Genomic DNA, 17,670 nt, shown 5'->3' with positions numbered 1-17,670 from the left:
AAATGAATAAAAATAGTAAAGGAAAAAGTCAAATTATAACTTTTGCAAATGGTATGTTCCTATATTTAGAAAATCAAAAAAAACTCCAAAAAGACTGATATAGCTCATAAACAAATTTAGCAAAATAGCAGGTGCCAAATTCAATGTACATCAATAACTTTCCTATATACTAACAATAAATATGCTTAGGAAGAAATTTTAAAATCCGATTTACAGTAGCTTCAACAACAAAAAAAAAAAAAAAAACCCTAGGAATAAATCTAATCAGAGGTAAAACACCTCTACAATGAAAATTACATAATACTGAAGAAATTGAAGACACAAGAAGGTGAAAAGAGGAAAGATCTCCCATGCTCATGGATAGGCAGAATAGTATTAATGTCTATACTATCAAGAGCAATATACAGATTCAATGCAATTCCTATCAAAATACCAATGACATTCTTCACAGAACTAGAAAAAAATAGTTCTAAAATTCATTTGAAGGAATAAAAGACCTACAGTAGCCACAGCAATTTCTAAGCCAAAAAAAAAAAAAAGCAATGTTGGAGGCCTCATAATACTTTATTTCAAATTATGCTACAGAACTATAAAACAAAAACTGCATGGTACTGTAATAAAAACAGACACACAGACCATTGGTACAAAATGGAAGACACAGAAACAAATCCACACATCTATAGTTATCTGATCCTTGACAAAGGTGACGAAAGTATACATTGGAAAAAAGAGCCTCTTTAACAAATAGTGCTGGAAAAACTGGTTATCCACATGTAGAAGAATAAGACTAGATCCTTATCTTTCACCCTGCACAAAAATCAACTCAAAATAGATCAAAGATCTAGGAATTAGACCAGAAACTATGCAATTCCTAAAAGAAAACCCAGGATCAATACTCCAGCATACAAGCACAGGCAATGAGTTTCTCAACAGAACCCCTAAAGCTCAGGAAATAATGCCAAGAGTTAATACATGGGAAGACATCAAATTAAAAGTCTTCTACTCAGCAAAGGAAATAATTGAGAACCCTACAGAATGGGAGAAACTCTTTGCTAGCTACTTTTCTGACAAAGGATTAATATTAAGAATATATTAATAGCTCAAAAAACTTAACCAAAACAAAAAAAAAATACCCAATTAATAAACAGGCAAATGAATTAAACAGACACTTCTCAAAAGAAAAACTGCAAATGGCCAATAAATAGGAATTTGGAAAATAAAAGACAAAACTACACTGAGGCTGGGCGTGATGGCCTATGCCTATAATCCCAGCAGCTGGGAAGGCTGAGGTAGGAAGATCACAAATTCAAGACCAGTCTCAGCAACTTAAAAAGGCCCTAAGCAACTTAACAAGACCCTGTCTCAAAATAAAACAAAAAACGGGCTTGGATGTGGCTCAGTGGTTAAGTGTCCCTGGGTTCAATACCTGGTACCAAAAAACTATAATAACAAATACAAACTAGATTTCACTGAGTTTTCATTTCATACCAGTCAGAATGGCAGTCATTCAGAATACAAACAACAATAAATGCTGGAGAGGGGGTGGAATAAAAGGAACACTTTTACACTGTCGGTGGAACTTTAAATTAGTACACCCACTATAGAAACCAGTATGAAGGCTCCTCAAAAGACTATGAAAGGAACCACCATATGACCAGCTATACCAACCACTCCTCAGTATTTATCCTAAGGAATTAAAGTCAGCATTCTGTAGCAATCATGCATATCCTGTTTACAGCTGCACAATTCACAATACCCAAACTACGGAACCAGAGTAGGTGTCCATCAACAGAGGGATAGAGAAAATGTAGTGTATATATATAGCACAGTGAAGCTTTATGCAGCCATAAAGAAAAATATGTCATTTGCATAATTGGAAATTATGAATGGAACTTGAGAACCTTATGTTAAGTGAAATTAGTTAAACTCAAGAAGGTCAATAATGAATGGAACTTGAGAACCTTATCTTAAGTGAAATTAGTTAAACTCAGAAGGTCAATAATCATGTTTTCCCTCATACGTGAAAGTTAGAAAAAAAAAAAGGTAGAGGTGATCATATGAAAAGCAAAAGGGGGTAAGCAGAACAGAAGAAAGGGACTACAGATAGAAGGAGGGGAGGGAGAGGGGAAGTGCTGGGGAGGAATGTTGGCCATTATATTGTTAAATTGTATGTATGTACTAATATAAAACAACAAATCCCACCATTATGTACAATTATAATGTACCAATAAAAAATGTGGAGAACAAAAGAAACTTTAATGCAAAAAGCATGATGATAGTCGCTTCTTTCACTATTTAATTTCACCATTTTACCTCACAATAACAAGGCTTCAAAAATTCATGACAGCAGAACCTCAAGGTTAAATTTATTAATGCTATTGTCATAATACATGTTAAACCTTTACAAAAAATTTCTCAAATACTTGATAAAGCCTAAAGTAAGTTTCAAACACTTTCAAATAATTAGTAACAGACCATACCTCTGACCACAAAGCAATTACATCAGAAATTAACAACATAATTATTAAACCTGCAAATTTGCAAATAAAACCAAATAACCCATGAGTCAAAGAAGAACTATGTTGGAACATGAAAAATATTTAGAATTTGATAATTAGTGTGTACTTATGAAAATGCATGGGATATATCTAAAGCAGTAGTCACAGGCAAACATACCAGACTCAGAAGGTTTTACAGGTGAGTTATACCAGTCAACAAATAGACAATTCCAATTTTACACAAAATATTGGAGAATAAATAGAGAAACACTGCACAATTCATAGCATAAGATTAACTGTGAAATCAGAATCTGACAAGGACTATACAAGAAAGAAAAATTACAAGCCAATGTTATTCATTAACATGAATGCAAAAATCTTAAAACAGCAGCAAATAAAACCTAGAAATATACAATAAAAGACAATATATCATAACCAGGTTGTATTACTTCCAGGAATGAAAGCATGATTCAACATAGGAAAAATACATTGATTTCATTATCTCAATTAAGACCACAAAACTGCATCTTAACAAATTTGATAACCAAAGTCTTATCAAATCAGAATAGACAAATATCTTAACCTAACCAGCAGAACTCCACGTTGGGAATAACTTCCAGGAAGTTTCCTTAAAGGAACTAAATCCCATGAACATACATCCTTTTGCTGGCCAACATTTCTGCTTCCTGAAATGCAGACTCAGTACTTCAAAGTCCAGTACTTAATATTGGCCTATCAAGCAACCTTAATATAAGACTAGATTTTAAGCACACAGAACTGAAAGACTGAAGGAACCTGGGTCCCTGACAGCTTAATTGCACCTCCACATAAGGGCTGTGTTGCATGACTCTGGGTTGTTTTGACTTCTTTGAGAATTAGTGTATATGTATGTGTGATACTTTAATTTATGCACCCAAACCCCATCTTAACACCATTTCTATTCAAAGGTACCAAAGGATCTAGCTTCAACAAGAAAATTAAATAAAATGTGTAAGAATTGTTAAGAAACAGAATTGCAATTACTAATATATGAAAAGAAAACTCAAAAGAATCTCTTAGAAAATTACAGAAACATGAGTTTAAGATGAATGGATTAAGAAAACGTGGTACATTTACACAATGGAATATTACTCAGCCACAAAGAAGAATGAAATTATGGCATTTGCTGGCAAATGGATGGAACTGGAAACTATAATGCTAAGTGAAATAAGCCAATCCCAAAAAACTGAAGGCCAAATGTTCTCTCTGATATGGGGATGCTAACTCACAATAAGGGGAGGGGAGAGGTAGAAGATCAATGGATTAGACAAAGGGGAATAAACGGAACAGGGGAGGATGGGAATAGAAAAGACAGTAGAATGAATTAGACAAAACTTTTCTGTTGTTATATAAATATACAACCAGTGTAACCCCTGTCATGTATAATCACAAAAATGGGAAGTTAGAATTCCTATATGTATGATGTGTCAAAATACATTCTACTGTCATATGTAACTAAAAAGAATATTAAAAAAATGAAGAGTTGAACAAGATGGCCTTTCTATACATCAGCAACCATTGGTTAAAAGCTTTAATTAAAAAATTTTATAGTAGTATCAAAAACAAGGTACCCAGAAATACATCTAATCTAAAAATCAAAGCTTTTAGTGAGAAAATTCTGAAATCCTTTAAAAGAGGACTAAAATAGCTCAAGGATAGTGAGAGTTATTGATGTTACTTCTGAAAGAAATCCAAGGACTCAATGTAATTTTGATCAAAATCACAACATGGGAAAAAATCAACAGTTTTCCAAGGGACTTTAAAAGCTAAACTTTAAATGGAATGGCAGAGATGGGAATAACCAAGACATACTTGAAGAACATGGTCTCAGACATCAAATGCTATCATACAGCTACATACAGTATTGAAGAAAATGGGTAGGTTTGGGGACAGAAAAAGGAACAACAGACCAAAAGCGGTAGCCCAACAACAGACTCCACATGTATCTGTAAGCTTAAAGTGTCACTGGAGGTCAGTAACAAAATAGTGACACAGTGAATAAATGATGCTAGGACAACTGAAATGAAAACAAACTGGATACCTGTCTGACGACATATATAAAACTCAATTCTAGATGGTGAAACATGAAGGACAAAACTAAAAAAATATATTGTTAAGATCTTGACGGAAGACTGCTCAAATGAGATTTTTAAAACTTGACCTTTTCAACTATATTAAACTTATGGAAAAATCTTCATTATATTAAAATCAAAAGTCCTTTATAGTCAAAAACAGGAAGGAAAGAAAGGAAAAGAATAGAAAAAATGGGCCAAAATACTAAGAAAACACTTTATTGCATTACTGTCCACACTAACATAAAAAGCTCTTGAAAGTTAAAAAAAAAAAAATCAGCAGGGCAAAAAAAAAAAGATTAAAAAAAAACAAGCCAATAAATACTCAAAAAGATGTTCAATCTTATTAGTAATCAGGGAATATAAATTCAGCTCACAGGAAGCCATCCCATTTCTACCAAATTGGAAAGGAAGAGCTTTAAGAGCTACCAAGAATACGGATCACCTGGAACTCTTCTAAACTTTAGATAAAAGGATAAATTGACCCCACTATTCAGGGAAATCATTTGCTTTTACTAATAAAGCTGAAGATCCATACCCTGTGTTCCAGCAATTCTACTGCTATACATTGGTACAATCACACAATACAAGACTACTCACAGCAGCAACAGAAAAGAACTACAATCAAAAGGTCAATCAAAGGGGGAATCCAAGAGGGTGAGCCAGAGGGAGGCAGCATTCTGTGTCGCTCAGTGGCCTGAGACTCAAGTAGTGGGAATACTGCTTCTCTGTCAGAAATAGAGGACCCTCCCCACAGCTGCTCCCATGCAGGAACCAGAGCTGCCAGCCTGCACAGGGCTCCAGACTCAGCGTCAGAGCAGGACTCCTCACAACCCACCAGTGCAGAAATCCCTGATGCCCGCTCCCATGAAGGACACTTAGATGCTACCCACATGCAGGAACTCCAGCTGTCACTCCTGTGTGGATCCCCTTCTACCAACGTGGGGCTTTCTCAGTCACTTCCATCTTGGGACTCTGCAGCCACTGCCATAGTCCCCTACACACGGTAGCCTACCTGCACCTGCGGACATCGCACAGGCTCTGAAGACAACACACAGCCACAACACTGCACACCACAGAGCTCATCTCTGAACACATCATCCAATGCCATTGCCCAGCTCCCCTGACCCAGTCTGACACACCATCACTGAAAGCAGCCACCTCCATCTAGGGTCACCTTCGCGGCCATCTTTATTAGGGGCAACTCCCAGTCTAAAACATAGCCTGGGCAGGTATGATAGTTCACAACTCCCCCCTCTACCCAGTTTTAGCTGCTAACCCAGCACAGTGATTGCCCAATATAAAACAGCTCTCCAAGACAGGTGTGCAGTCTCACAAGACCAAAGGAGATCCTGGGGTGCAGTCTCCTATCAGGGACCAGCAGGTGCCATACCCCACTTCCAGGTGCCCTGCGCCCAAGACAACCCTACCACTCTAGTAACCTTCACCATCCTGTGGATGAAGATACCAGCCAACAGAAGACAACCCTAACTATTGGATGAGAAGGGAAGCAGGATAGATACTGATCTCCAACCAAAACAATCCTTATTTCTTCCTTCAAGATTTTTTTTCTTTTCCCTCTTTATTTTCCAGCCCTCAGATCCCCAACATATGTGAAACCAAGTATTTTGCATGAATTAGGATTCTGAGGACTGGGATGTCTGAATAGTATATTACATCAGTGTTGTCTAATATTTTTTCTATTTTTACATTTTTTATTTTTCTTAGTTATTATGTGTGTTTTATATACTCTATTGTCTTACCACTTACTTGTCTACCCAAAATTACTTCCTCTGTCTTCTGCTACGAACCTGCTTAGATTCCTCTTTCACACTCCTTAAGATATAATAACTCTATATCCTCACCTCCTACTCTCTCAACATCTCATCCTACACCTCATCCAGGTTCTTTGTCCACCATCAGGAATTGTAAACCCAAACCTACAGTTTATATTGTAGATAATAACTGAATTAACCATTTCTGTATATTGTGATCAAACTGTAAATGTCTGATTAGCAACTGTTTGGTTTAAGGTTATACACTGTTTGTGCTGGGATTTGTTAATATTGTCCTTTCCCTCAAAGGAGAGGTATTGGAACCTTGCAGAGGCACTATAAGACTTCAGGGTAAAACAGTAACACCTCAGATCCCCACTGCTAGAAGGGAAGACACAGCAACAAAACGAAAAGACAAGGGGGAAAAAGTGCCCCAAACAAATAAAAATACTACATTATTAGAATCTATGGTCAGCACAGCAGAAGGAATGACAGAGAAGTAGTTCAGGATGTACATAAAGGATAATATAAGAGAGCAAATATAGGCAGCAAAAGATCATTTTGACAAAGAGCTACATAAGCAAATACAGGAAGCAAAAGATTAAAAAAACATAAATCCTTGAAATGAAAAAAAAAAAAACAGTAAACCAAATTAAAAGTTCAATTGAAAGCAACACCAATAGATTAGACCACTTGGAAGACACAACCTCAGATAATGAAGACAAAATATATAACTTGAAAAGAATGTAGACCACACAGTGAAGATGGTAAGAAGCCATGATCAGAACATTCAAGAAATATGGGAGAGCATAAAAAAGACCAAATTTAAGAGTTATTGAGATAGAGGAAGGCATAGAGTTCCAAAGCAAAGGAATGAATAATCTATTCAATGAAATAATATCAGAAAATTTTCCAAACAGGAAGAATGAATTGGAAAACCAAATACAAGAGGTTCACAGAATACCAAATGTACAAAATCACAACAGATCCACTCCAAGACACATTATAATGAAAATGCCTAGCATACAGAAGGAGGAGAAAATTTTAAAAGCCATGAGAGAAAGGAATCAGATTACATATAGCGGGGGAAACCAATTAGGTTATGTGTAGATTTTTCAATGCAGACCCTGAAAGCTAGAAGATTCTGGAACAATATATACCAGGCTTTGAAAGTAAATGATGCCAACCAAGAATCTTATATCCAGCAAAACTAAGCTTTAGATTTGATGATAAAATAAAAAACTTCCATGATAAACAAAAGTTAAATGAATTTACAACTAGAAAACCTGTACCATCCTAGGCAAAATAGTCCATGAAGAGGAACTGAAAAACAATGAAAATCAGCAGAGGAAGGTATTACACTAAAGGAAAAACTAATCAAAGGAGAAATCGTGTCAAGTTTAATACCAAAAATAAACAAATATAGCTAGAAATAGAAATTATGTCTCAATAATAACCCTGAATATTAATGGCCTAAACTCACCAAACAAAAGACATAGACTGGCAGATTGCATTTTTAAAAAAGACCCAACAATATGCTGCCTCCAAGAGACTCATAAGATAGGAAAAGACATTCACAGACTGAAGATGAAATGTTAGGAAAAATCATACCACTTACATGGACTATGACAGCAAGCAGGGGTTTCCATCCTCATATCAAATAAAATATACTTCAAGCAAAATTAATCATAAAAAATATCAAAATAGATCAATTTCAAAAAATGAAATAGAAGATGCCATCAGAAGCCTACCAACCAAGAAAAGCCCAGGACCAGAGGGATACACAGCTTAGTTCTTCAAGACCTTTAAAGAAGAACTAATACCAATACTCTTCAAATTATTTCATGAAATAGAAAAGAGGGAACACTTCCAAACTCATTCTATGAGGCCAAGACCATCCTGATTCCAAAACCAGGCAAAGACAAATCAATGAAAGAAAACTTTGGACCAATATCTCTAATGAACATATATGCAAAAATTCTTAATATAATTCTGGCAAATCGAATACAATAACATATCAAAAAGATAGTGCACCATGATCAAGTATGGTTCATTCCAGGGATGCAAGGTTGGTTCAACATATGGAAACCAATAAATGTAATTCATCACATCAATAGACTTAAAGATAATAACAATATGATCATCTCAATAAATGCAAAAAAAAAAGCATTTGTCAAAACACAGCACCCCTTCATGTTCAAAACACTTGAAAAACGAGGGATAACAGGAACATATCTCAACATTGTAAAAGCTATCTACACTAAGCCCCAGGTCAATATAATTCTAAATGGGAAAAACTGAAAGCATTCTCTCTAAAAACTTGAACAAAACAAAGATGCCCTCTTTCACCACTTCTATTTAACATAGTTCTTGAAACACTGGCTAGAGCAATTAGATGAAAGAAAATTAAAGGGATATGGATAGGAAAAGAAGAACTCTAATTAGCACTACTTGGTAATGATATGATTCTATACTTAGATGACCCCTAAAAAAAAATCCACCTGAAAACTTCTAGAATATATTAATTCAGCAAAATAGTGGAATATAAAATCAACACCCATAAATCAAAGGCATTCCTGTATATCAGTAACAAATCCTCTGAAAGGGAAATGAGGAAAACTACCCCCTAGCCTCAAAAAAATGAAAATACTTGGGAATCAACTAAACAAAAGAGATGAAAGTCCTCTACAACAAAAACTACAGAATGCTACAGTGTTTACAGCAACACAATTCACAATAGCTAATTAAAGAAGACCTTAGAAGATGGAAGATCTACTTGTTCTTGGATAGGCAGAATCAATATTGTCAAAATGATCATACTACCAAAAACACTATACAGATTTAATGCAATTCCAATCAAAATCCCAATTACATTCCTCCTAGAAATAGAAAAAGCAGTCATGAAATTCATCGGGAAAAATAAGAGACCCAGAAGAGCTAAAGCAATCCTTAGCAAGAAGAGTGAAGCAGGTGGCATCACTATACCTGACCTTAAACTATACTGCAGAGCAATAGTAACAAAAACACCATGGTATTGGCACCAAAATAGACGGGCAGACCAATGGTACAGAATAAAGGACACAGAGACTAACCCACATAATGACAGTTATCTTATATTAGACAAAGGCACCAAAAACATACATTGGAGAAAAGAGCCTCTTCAACAAATAGTGTTGGGAAAACTGGAAATTCATATGCAACAAAATAAAATTAAACCCCTATCTCTCTCCATGCACAAAACTCAACTCAAAGTGGATCAAGGACTTAGGAATTAAATCAGAAACCCTATGTCTATAAGAAGAAAAAGTAGGCCCAAATCTCCATCATATAGGCTTAGGCTCCTACTTGCTCAATAAGACTGCTATAGCCCAAGAGTTAAAATCAAGAATCAATAAATGAGATGGATTCAAAAAGAAACAATCAGTGAGGTGAATAGAAGCCTACATTTTGGGAGCAAATTACTACATGCATATCAGATAGAGCACTAATATCTAGGATATAGAAATAACTCAAAAATCTTAACACCAAAAAACAAATAATTCAATCAATAAATGGGCTAACGAACTGAACAGACCCTTCTCAGAAGGTGACATACAATCAATCAACAAATATATATAAAAAAAAAGTTCAACATCTCTAGCCATTAGAAAAATGCAAAATTTTCATCTCACCCCAGTCAGAATGGCAGCTATTAAGAAAACCTTAGAAGATGGAACGATCTACCTTGTTCTTGGATAGGCAGAATTAATATTGTCAAAACGACCATACTACCAAAAGCACTATACAGATTTAATGCAATTCCAATCAAAATCCCAATGACATTCCTCATATACATAGAAAAAGCAGCCTTGAAATTAATCTGGAAAAATAAGAGACAACAATAAGTTATTGGCAAGGATATGGGGAAAAAGGTACACTCATACATTGCTGGTGGGACTGCAAAATGGTGCAGCCAATATGCAAAGCAGTATGGCAATTCCTTGGAAAACTGAGAATGGAACCACCATTTGACCCAGCTATCCCACTCATTGGTCAGAGGACTTAAAAACAGAATACTACAGGGACACAGCCACATCAGTGTTTACAGCAACACAATTCACAATAGCTAAACTTTGGAATCAACCTAGATGCCCTTCAGTAGATGAATGGATAAAGAAAATGTGATATATATACACAATGGAATATTATTCAACATTAAAAGAGAATAAAATCATGGCATTTGCAGGTAAATGGATGGAGTTGGAGAATATAATGCTAAGTAAGCCAATCCCCCCCAAAAAAACCAAATGCCTATTGTTTTCTCTGATATAAGAGGCTGATTCACAATGGGGGAGGCAGGGAGCATGGGAGGAATAGACAAACTCTAGGTAGGGGAAAGGGGAGGGAGAGGAAGAGAGGGGTCATGGGTGTAGGAAAGATGGTGGGATGAGATGGACATCATTACATGTATGAAGACAAGAATGGTGTGACTCTACCTTGTGTGCAACCAGAGATATGAAAAACTGTACTGTATATGGGTAATACGAATTGTAATGCAGTCTGTCATATATAACAAATTTTTAAAAAATATTTTTAAAATGTCAATAATAGAATTAAGTAGCAGAGGTAAAAGAATGAAATCTATCTACATTCATCACCATAGTTTACTCTTAAAAACAAGCCAAAGAAACAAATCAGAAGAGATGGATAATTCCATTTATATAAAAGTCTAATTGATAAAATAAAACAGTATGCCTTTTATGTGACATGACTATAAAGAAATCTTAGGAAGTTTAAAACAGACTGCAAGAGAGTATTGTTCAAGATTGGCTGGAAGGGAGAACTTGACAGCAGAGTTCAAATAAGTAGTAAATTTCCATTTCTTAAGCTGAATTAGAGGCTCCAAACTATCCATATCAGCTATATGTACTCTTCTGTAGCATTATCTGTTTCATAATAAATTTGAAGTGACTCCAAAAAATCCAAAGTGCTGTTTTAAATTACCTTTTTGTTCATCTCACTTTAAAAAAAAAAAAATGTCTTTGCTTAAAAGTGGTCCTTTAACTGTTATAAATATATTGTTTGTTTTCTGGTATTTTAAAGACTTCTCATATAAAAAAAAACTAGGAAACATATTCATGAGTACTCTGTATATTGCACAATAAATTCCTTTGCAAAGAAATTCTAAAATGCAAAAGACCTTAAGGCTTTATGCAGAAATATAGACTTCAATGAGTTACACTCATACAATCACTAACTAAAATGCACCCCACGTTTGTCTAATGAAATCCTTTGAACTTTTTAGTGACTATTAAGACAAACACAGTAAGTGGTATAAATGAACCCGGAGGGAAGCTATCATCTAAACATGGTATATCAGATTTTAATCATAGATTGTCACATGAAGTCTCAAAACAGATCTCCTTTGCATAACGCAATTGTGGGACTAAATTGAAGACCCCAGCTAGGTATCTAAAGTTGAATGACAATTTTGTGGCTTTGGGAGAATTCATACCCAGTTTCCACAAAATTATAATACCCAATTAAGATTTTTTTCCCCAATTTCTGCAGCACCATTTGATGGTATTTTTTGAGCACTCATTCTAAAATCTCTGGTGCAAGGCAGATACCAACTCCACCAGATGAAATCCTTAAAATCAATATTCACCGTTTTCAAACCACATTATTAACCAGCAACAGATTCGAGAAACCCCCAAATATTTTTGGAACAGATTATCTTCCAGATCTCCAGATCTCCCTTTCAGAAGGCTACCGAGAAAGAGCAATGGTGGAAAGATTGCAGATGGGTTAGGAGAGTCCATTAATCATATGGTCAAAAGTTAGTCAGGTAGGACCTTGCAAATCAATCAAACCCCCTCGTTTTGCGGATGGAGAATGTAACTCACGAAGAGGCACACCTGTTTTAGTTTAATCAGCTAGTTAAGCCTGTCTCCTCTGGTCCTGTCCTGCGGCCCTCTCCATGCCCACCCACAGATGCTTCTATTTGCTAATAACTCAGCGGAGCAAGTGAGAGAATTGACAGCTCCGTAATGTCAGGACTAGAAATGAACATAGGTAATCTCGTCAACCTTTTTTCTTAGACCTGGGGGAATTGAGCTGTAAAGTGACACAGCTGGAGGTTACCGACCCTCTGCTACCTAGCAGCGAAAGCCAGTCATTAACACTGACGACCCCGCTTTCCAGCTTCAGGTAGGTGGGCATCAGAAAGAAGCCCGAAACACAGACTTCATTCAGCAAGCATCTCTCCGCCTCCCACGCAGAACCGCGAAGAGGGGAGGTGGGCTAACTGTCACAGTCAGTGCACAGCACCGTGAACACTGCGGCGGAGCGGACTCCCAACTCCCTCCTAGCTCTTTGACTCAGTCCGAGGTGAGAAGAAGAAACAGCAAGGCTGCGGTGCCTTCCGCAAGAAGAGGTACCTGAGGCTCGCGCCGCAGTCTGCCGCCACTACAGCACCGGAGCCCGCCACCCCACTTCCGGGGTTGTGTCGCCGCTAGAAAGCCAGAGCTCCTGGAGAGCCGCCTCGGGCGCCGCCTCTCCTAGTCCCGGCTCCACTGCCCACTCCGCCCGGACCCGGACAACTTCCGGAACGCCGCGCGTCACTAAGCAGCTGATTCCCGCTTCCGTAGGCAGAACCTGCTCACGCCCTTCCCCAGCCTAGTCCGGAACTGCGTGACGACGTTCGCTGCTTCCGCGTATTTGATTGGCGGAGCTGGAGCAACGGCCTTCGCTGATTGGTGCCGGGGAAATCATCCCCACCGACTCCCGCGGGGTGTTCAGTTTCAGTCCGCTCGTTTCCCGCCGGCCGCGAGCGTAATCATGGTTGACTTAATGGAGTTGCCCAAGGCCCGCGTCAACGCCAGCATGCTATCTCAGTTCATCGACAGGCCCGTCTGCTTCGTAGGAAGGCTGGAAAAGGTGCGCGGGCTCGCGGTCTTGGGATTTCCCAGTGGGTAGCCGTGACCTTCTGGGTGGTGGACTCAGGGTAACGGAAGGAGAACCGAAAGCCTCAGCCTCAGCCTCATTCCCCTTCCTTTTGCTTTGTTTCGCACAAGAAAACTTTCCCCACACTTTAGCCATTGCAGCTCTGGGCGCCACTTGCATGGCGCGGAAACTAAGTGGTTTCGAATGCCCTGGGTTCCAAATTCCAGCGCCCCTCACCCAGTTCTGTATTTATATGAATTATATACTTGACTCCCTGTCTGCCTTCTCAGTTTGGGGTTTAGCCAGATTTGACTGATGCCAACTAAGCTCATCCTCCCGTTTCCTTCTGTAATTATCCTTGATGAACGTCGTTTTCTGCTTAAATTTGCTTCTCCATAAAACATTTATTTGATTGTCGCTCCCAGATGCCGTAGTAGCCCATTATCTTACCCCAGGTTAGGGTGCAGCTCACTCATCCTACAGGCAAGAAACAGACCCAAAGTCTTGGAGTCAGTGACTTCAGAGCACTGAAGGAAAACCATTTATAAAGGCTTCTGTAATTCTTTTCATCCTCACATCCACTGAGTGAAATCAGTTATTCTTATATGACAGGAGCAGGTGCCACCTAGGAGTACAATCCAGATTTTCTAGCAATCAGTTCTTTTACTCCATGCTTAGTTTTTAGTACAGTCTAAATCATGACTGCCAGAAGATTCCACTTTTACCTCCTTTTATTTGATTTTAGCATAGGGTTACCAGATTTTCTAAATGAAAATAGGAGCCTCTAATGAATAAATAACTTCATTGTTTATCTGAAATTCAAAATTAATTAGGCATCCCATGCCAGATCTGATAACACTTCATTGTAACCTGAACCAAATAATTAAGTAAGGGTCAGTCTGTTCATCTTTGGTAAAATTATGTAGTTTTAGTGACATATTTAAAAGTTTTGTTTATGTGGAAATTTTAAAATTGTATATTTATTTTTTTTAGATTCATCCCACTGGAAAGATGTTTATTCTTTCAGATGGAGAAGGAAAAAATGGAACCATTGAATTGATGGAGCCTGTATGTTTAAGTATTAACTTCTATATTATGTTTAATTCTTTATCTTGGATTGGTTTGTTGGTGTTTCTGATTGTTTGGAGTGAATATAAGAAGGAGCTTATAAAAACTTCCCTAGCTGACCCACCATGCCCACCTGTAATCCCAGTGCTTCGGAGGCTGAGACAGGAGGATCAGGAGTTCAAAGCCAGGCGCAGCAAAAGCAAGGCACTAAGCAACTCAATGAGACCCTGTCCCTAAATAAAATACAAAATAGGGCTGGGAATGTGGCTCAGTGGTCAAGTGCACCTGAGTTCAATCCCTGGTACCCGCCCCCCACCCCCAAAAAACAAAAACAAAAAAACCTTCCCTAGCTATAAAATTAAATTCCTGTTCTCTTGGTGTATTTTCCTTTACATTTTCAACTTATGATTCTTTGGGCTTATGATATTTTTAATATATCCTTTAAGTGTTGGTTGGGTAACAGTTCTCATTCCTTATGAAAGAAGATAAAATCACATAATAAAATTTTTCTGTTTACTTCTTCCTTCCTCAAGAATTTGAGTTTCTATCTTTCTCTTTTAATCTTTTTTCTTTCTCTCCCACCCCTCACACCCCTTCCTTCCCTGAGTCAGGGTCTTGCTATGTGCCCAAGCTGATCCCCAACTGCTGGAGATCCAAGCAATACTCCTGCCTCAACCTCCTGAGTAGCTGAAACTATAGGCAGATGCCACCAAACCTGACTTTTATTTTTATTTTTGTTTTACATATTTTCGGTTCTCATTTATGCATTTAATGTTTAATGTGTTTAAAAACACTTGCTTGGCTTTTATGAAGATAAATCTATTATGCTGTTTGTAAGTGTGTACATTTCACTCTTTTTGAAATAAAAATTATATGAAGTTCTTCTCATTGGGTCTTTTTAAAACAAATTACTGTTTGTATAAATTCTGGACATTTTCAGTAACCTACAACTAAAAGGTAACAGGATTTGTAACATACTGACAGTTAACTACTTAACATTTTTTAAAAAGCTACACTTCGGTTTTAACATTGGCAAATTTTAAAGTTACTTTGTTACAATGAAAGATTAATAAACTGTATAATTCGAAAGATAAGTAAACTATATAACAGTTTTCCAAATTAATTATCAACTGAAAATAAGATAACACCAAATTAACATTCAATGTTTTAGCTTGATGAAGAAATTTCTGGAATCGTGGAAGTAGTTGGCAGAGTAACAGCAAAAGCAACCATCATGTGTGCATCTTATGTCCAGTTTAAAGAAGATAACAATCCTTTTGGTAAATAAAGCATTCTAGTATTTAATGGTTTTATGTAATTAGGAGGAAAACAATTCTCTTCTTATTATGTGTTGGTATTGAGTCACAGACCTGCCATATTTTCAATTTCTATAATTTTCCAATCCCATAGAAAAATGGGAGGACATTTTTGCCTGCTTCTTAGTCTTTGCTTGTATACAAAGAAAACTCAGCAAAGTCTAATATTTATAGAAGAGAAATTTTTAAAATATGATAAAAATAATATTTATTTTAATATATGAATTGAAGGCATGGAACAATGCAGTAACGCCTAAAATGGACCAGGCAGAAACTGCCTATATAATGGACAACAAAGTGGATTGTCTCCTGTTTTCCATGTCTCTTCTATTTTTGAACTACAAAAAATATGATTTATGTCTGAATTTTAGAAATTGGGTTGTGAAAATAAGTTGACCTCTAAAAGGGAGAGAAAAGAGAAATAGAAATCTTTTAGATAATGATTAATGTTACAGCTTTTCATGGTGAATTTAATGTTTGCTTACATGTTTCTTTCAGATCTTGGACTTTATAATGAAGCTGTGAAAATTACCCATGAATTCCCTCAGTTTTTTCCCTTAGGGGTTACACAACGTGATTGATCTTACTGAATTTTCTTGTGATTGCAAGTGGCTATGATGAAGATAATTAAAGGAGGTCCCACTTGTTTAAGGGAGAGACTCCTGTGATTTCTAATATTTAATTTGCTCCATTTAAATTTTCATTTACTGAACTTTAGACATCCTAATCTGCATTTTTGTTGAAAATGATATATTGACTGTTCTCACCCAAGTCCTTTTATAAACTATTGCCACTCCATTATGTGGTCAGATAAGATATAAGATCAAAGCAGTTGTCAAGAGTCCAAGTTTCTATTTTATTAATAAAAAATTAAAATAATGCATACTAGTAGTCATTTCATTTTTATTTAGTCCTGAATTCAAACGCAAGCTTGGAATTTCATAACTGAAGATCAGGTCTTAGAACTACTAAATGAAACCTTGGGCCAACTGTGTGAAAGATATGCTCACCATCTCATAAATTCTGCCATATTAGTTAGTTGATACTCTAGTTAAAGTAATTTTTATGAAAAGGAACAAGCAGAAATCTACATCTTCTGTAATTTGTGAAGTATCTTTCTTTCTGGGTTTAAAAACTGAACATATACTAATGCCAAACAAAGGGTACATGATCATCAAAAGAGTTAGTGGAATCACTTGTTTTTATTTTTTTGTTGTGCCTCCCCGCCACACACACTTTCAATTGCAATTACCCTTAGTATGGAATTCCTGTCTACACCAGGTAATATTAAGAGTGAGCAAGGAGAGATACGGCAGGTATAAGATAAGATTCCACAGAATAACTGTGATGGCCTATGTAGCCAGTTAGGTTTTATGGCTTAACCAGTTCTCTTCAGTGAGGAAGTAAAATAATTCCAGGCTCACATACTTTGTAAGCTGTACAAAAATGTTTTATTTTAAATTAATATAACTTTAAATTTTAACTTATTATCCCCAAATATTCTCCAGATTACTTAAAAGACATAGCCAAAGCTAAAACATTTTATTATAAAACAAAGACAACTGGTTGAAAATTGGTTATGATTAATAATGCTATTATGAACAGCCAGTCTCAGTGTTGTCTTGCATGCCAAGACTAGGGTCAAGCCCTTAATTCTGTGTTAACCCCTGAAAGTCGGTGCTATTAAATGTTAAGAGTGCCCTTAAACCTTCTCTTAAGTTACTGTATTTAGTAAGTTGGGCTACCTGAATTTAGGATCTGTCAGATCTTCTATGTTAATGTTTATGATTCCATATCTCTAACCCCAGTGTTGTTTCTAGGCTGCTCAACATCTATACCTATTATGTCCCACCAGCACTGCATTTTGAATGACTATAATTTGAACAAGTATAGCTCTCCTACCACACGTTCCAGTTTTTTCTTATAATAATTTCAATAAGTCATATGCTTTTTTGTTTTAGAGTTGTACAACCCTCAT

The 17,670-nt window shown here is 36.6% G+C and overlaps 2 protein-coding genes across 4 annotated transcripts in view; one reads left to right on the top strand and one right to left on the bottom strand.

Moving 5' to 3' along the window:
• Positions 1–12,998, bottom strand: part of Umad1 (UBAP1-MVB12-associated (UMA) domain containing 1) — a 227,200-nt gene extending 214,202 nt beyond the window's left edge. For all 3 annotated transcript variants that reach the window (XM_048785991.1, XM_048785989.1, XM_048785988.1), the window contains exon 1: positions 12,804–12,998. The gene's annotated coding sequence lies outside the window, so the exon portion shown is untranslated. The remainder of the gene's footprint in view (positions 1–12,803) is intronic.
• Positions 12,999–13,131: 133 nt separating this feature from the next.
• On the top strand, positions 13,132–16,575 carry Rpa3 (replication protein A3). Its single transcript, XM_015488248.2, has 4 exons — positions 13,132–13,302; positions 14,302–14,376; positions 15,548–15,656; positions 16,191–16,575. Exons 1-4 carry the CDS (start codon positions 13,204–13,206, stop codon positions 16,271–16,273), a joined length of 366 nt encoding a protein of 121 aa, XP_015343734.1. The 5' UTR covers positions 13,132–13,203; the 3' UTR covers positions 16,274–16,575.
• Positions 16,576–17,670: the final 1,095 nt, after the last annotated feature.

This window comes from Marmota marmota, unplaced genomic scaffold (genome assembly GCF_001458135.2).
Source record: "Marmota marmota marmota unplaced genomic scaffold, marMar, whole genome shotgun sequence".
In the NCBI taxonomy this organism is placed as follows: domain Eukaryota; kingdom Metazoa; phylum Chordata; class Mammalia; order Rodentia; family Sciuridae; genus Marmota; species Marmota marmota.
The sequence above is the reverse complement of the archived record's forward strand: the minus strand, read 5'-3'. Positions and strand labels throughout refer to the sequence as shown.

Coding starts and splice junctions, on each gene's coding strand:
- Rpa3 (XM_015488248.2), top strand. CDS start 13,204: ATGGTTGACTTAATGGAGTTGCCCAAGGCCCGCGTCAACGCCAGCATG. Junction 13,303..14,301: donor TCGTAGGAAGGCTGGAAAAG/GTGCGCGGGCTC, acceptor TATTTTTTTTAG/ATTCATCCCACTGGAAAGAT. Junction 15,657..16,190: donor AGAAGATAACAATCCTTTTG/GTAAATAAAGCA, acceptor TGTTTCTTTCAG/ATCTTGGACTTTATAATGAA.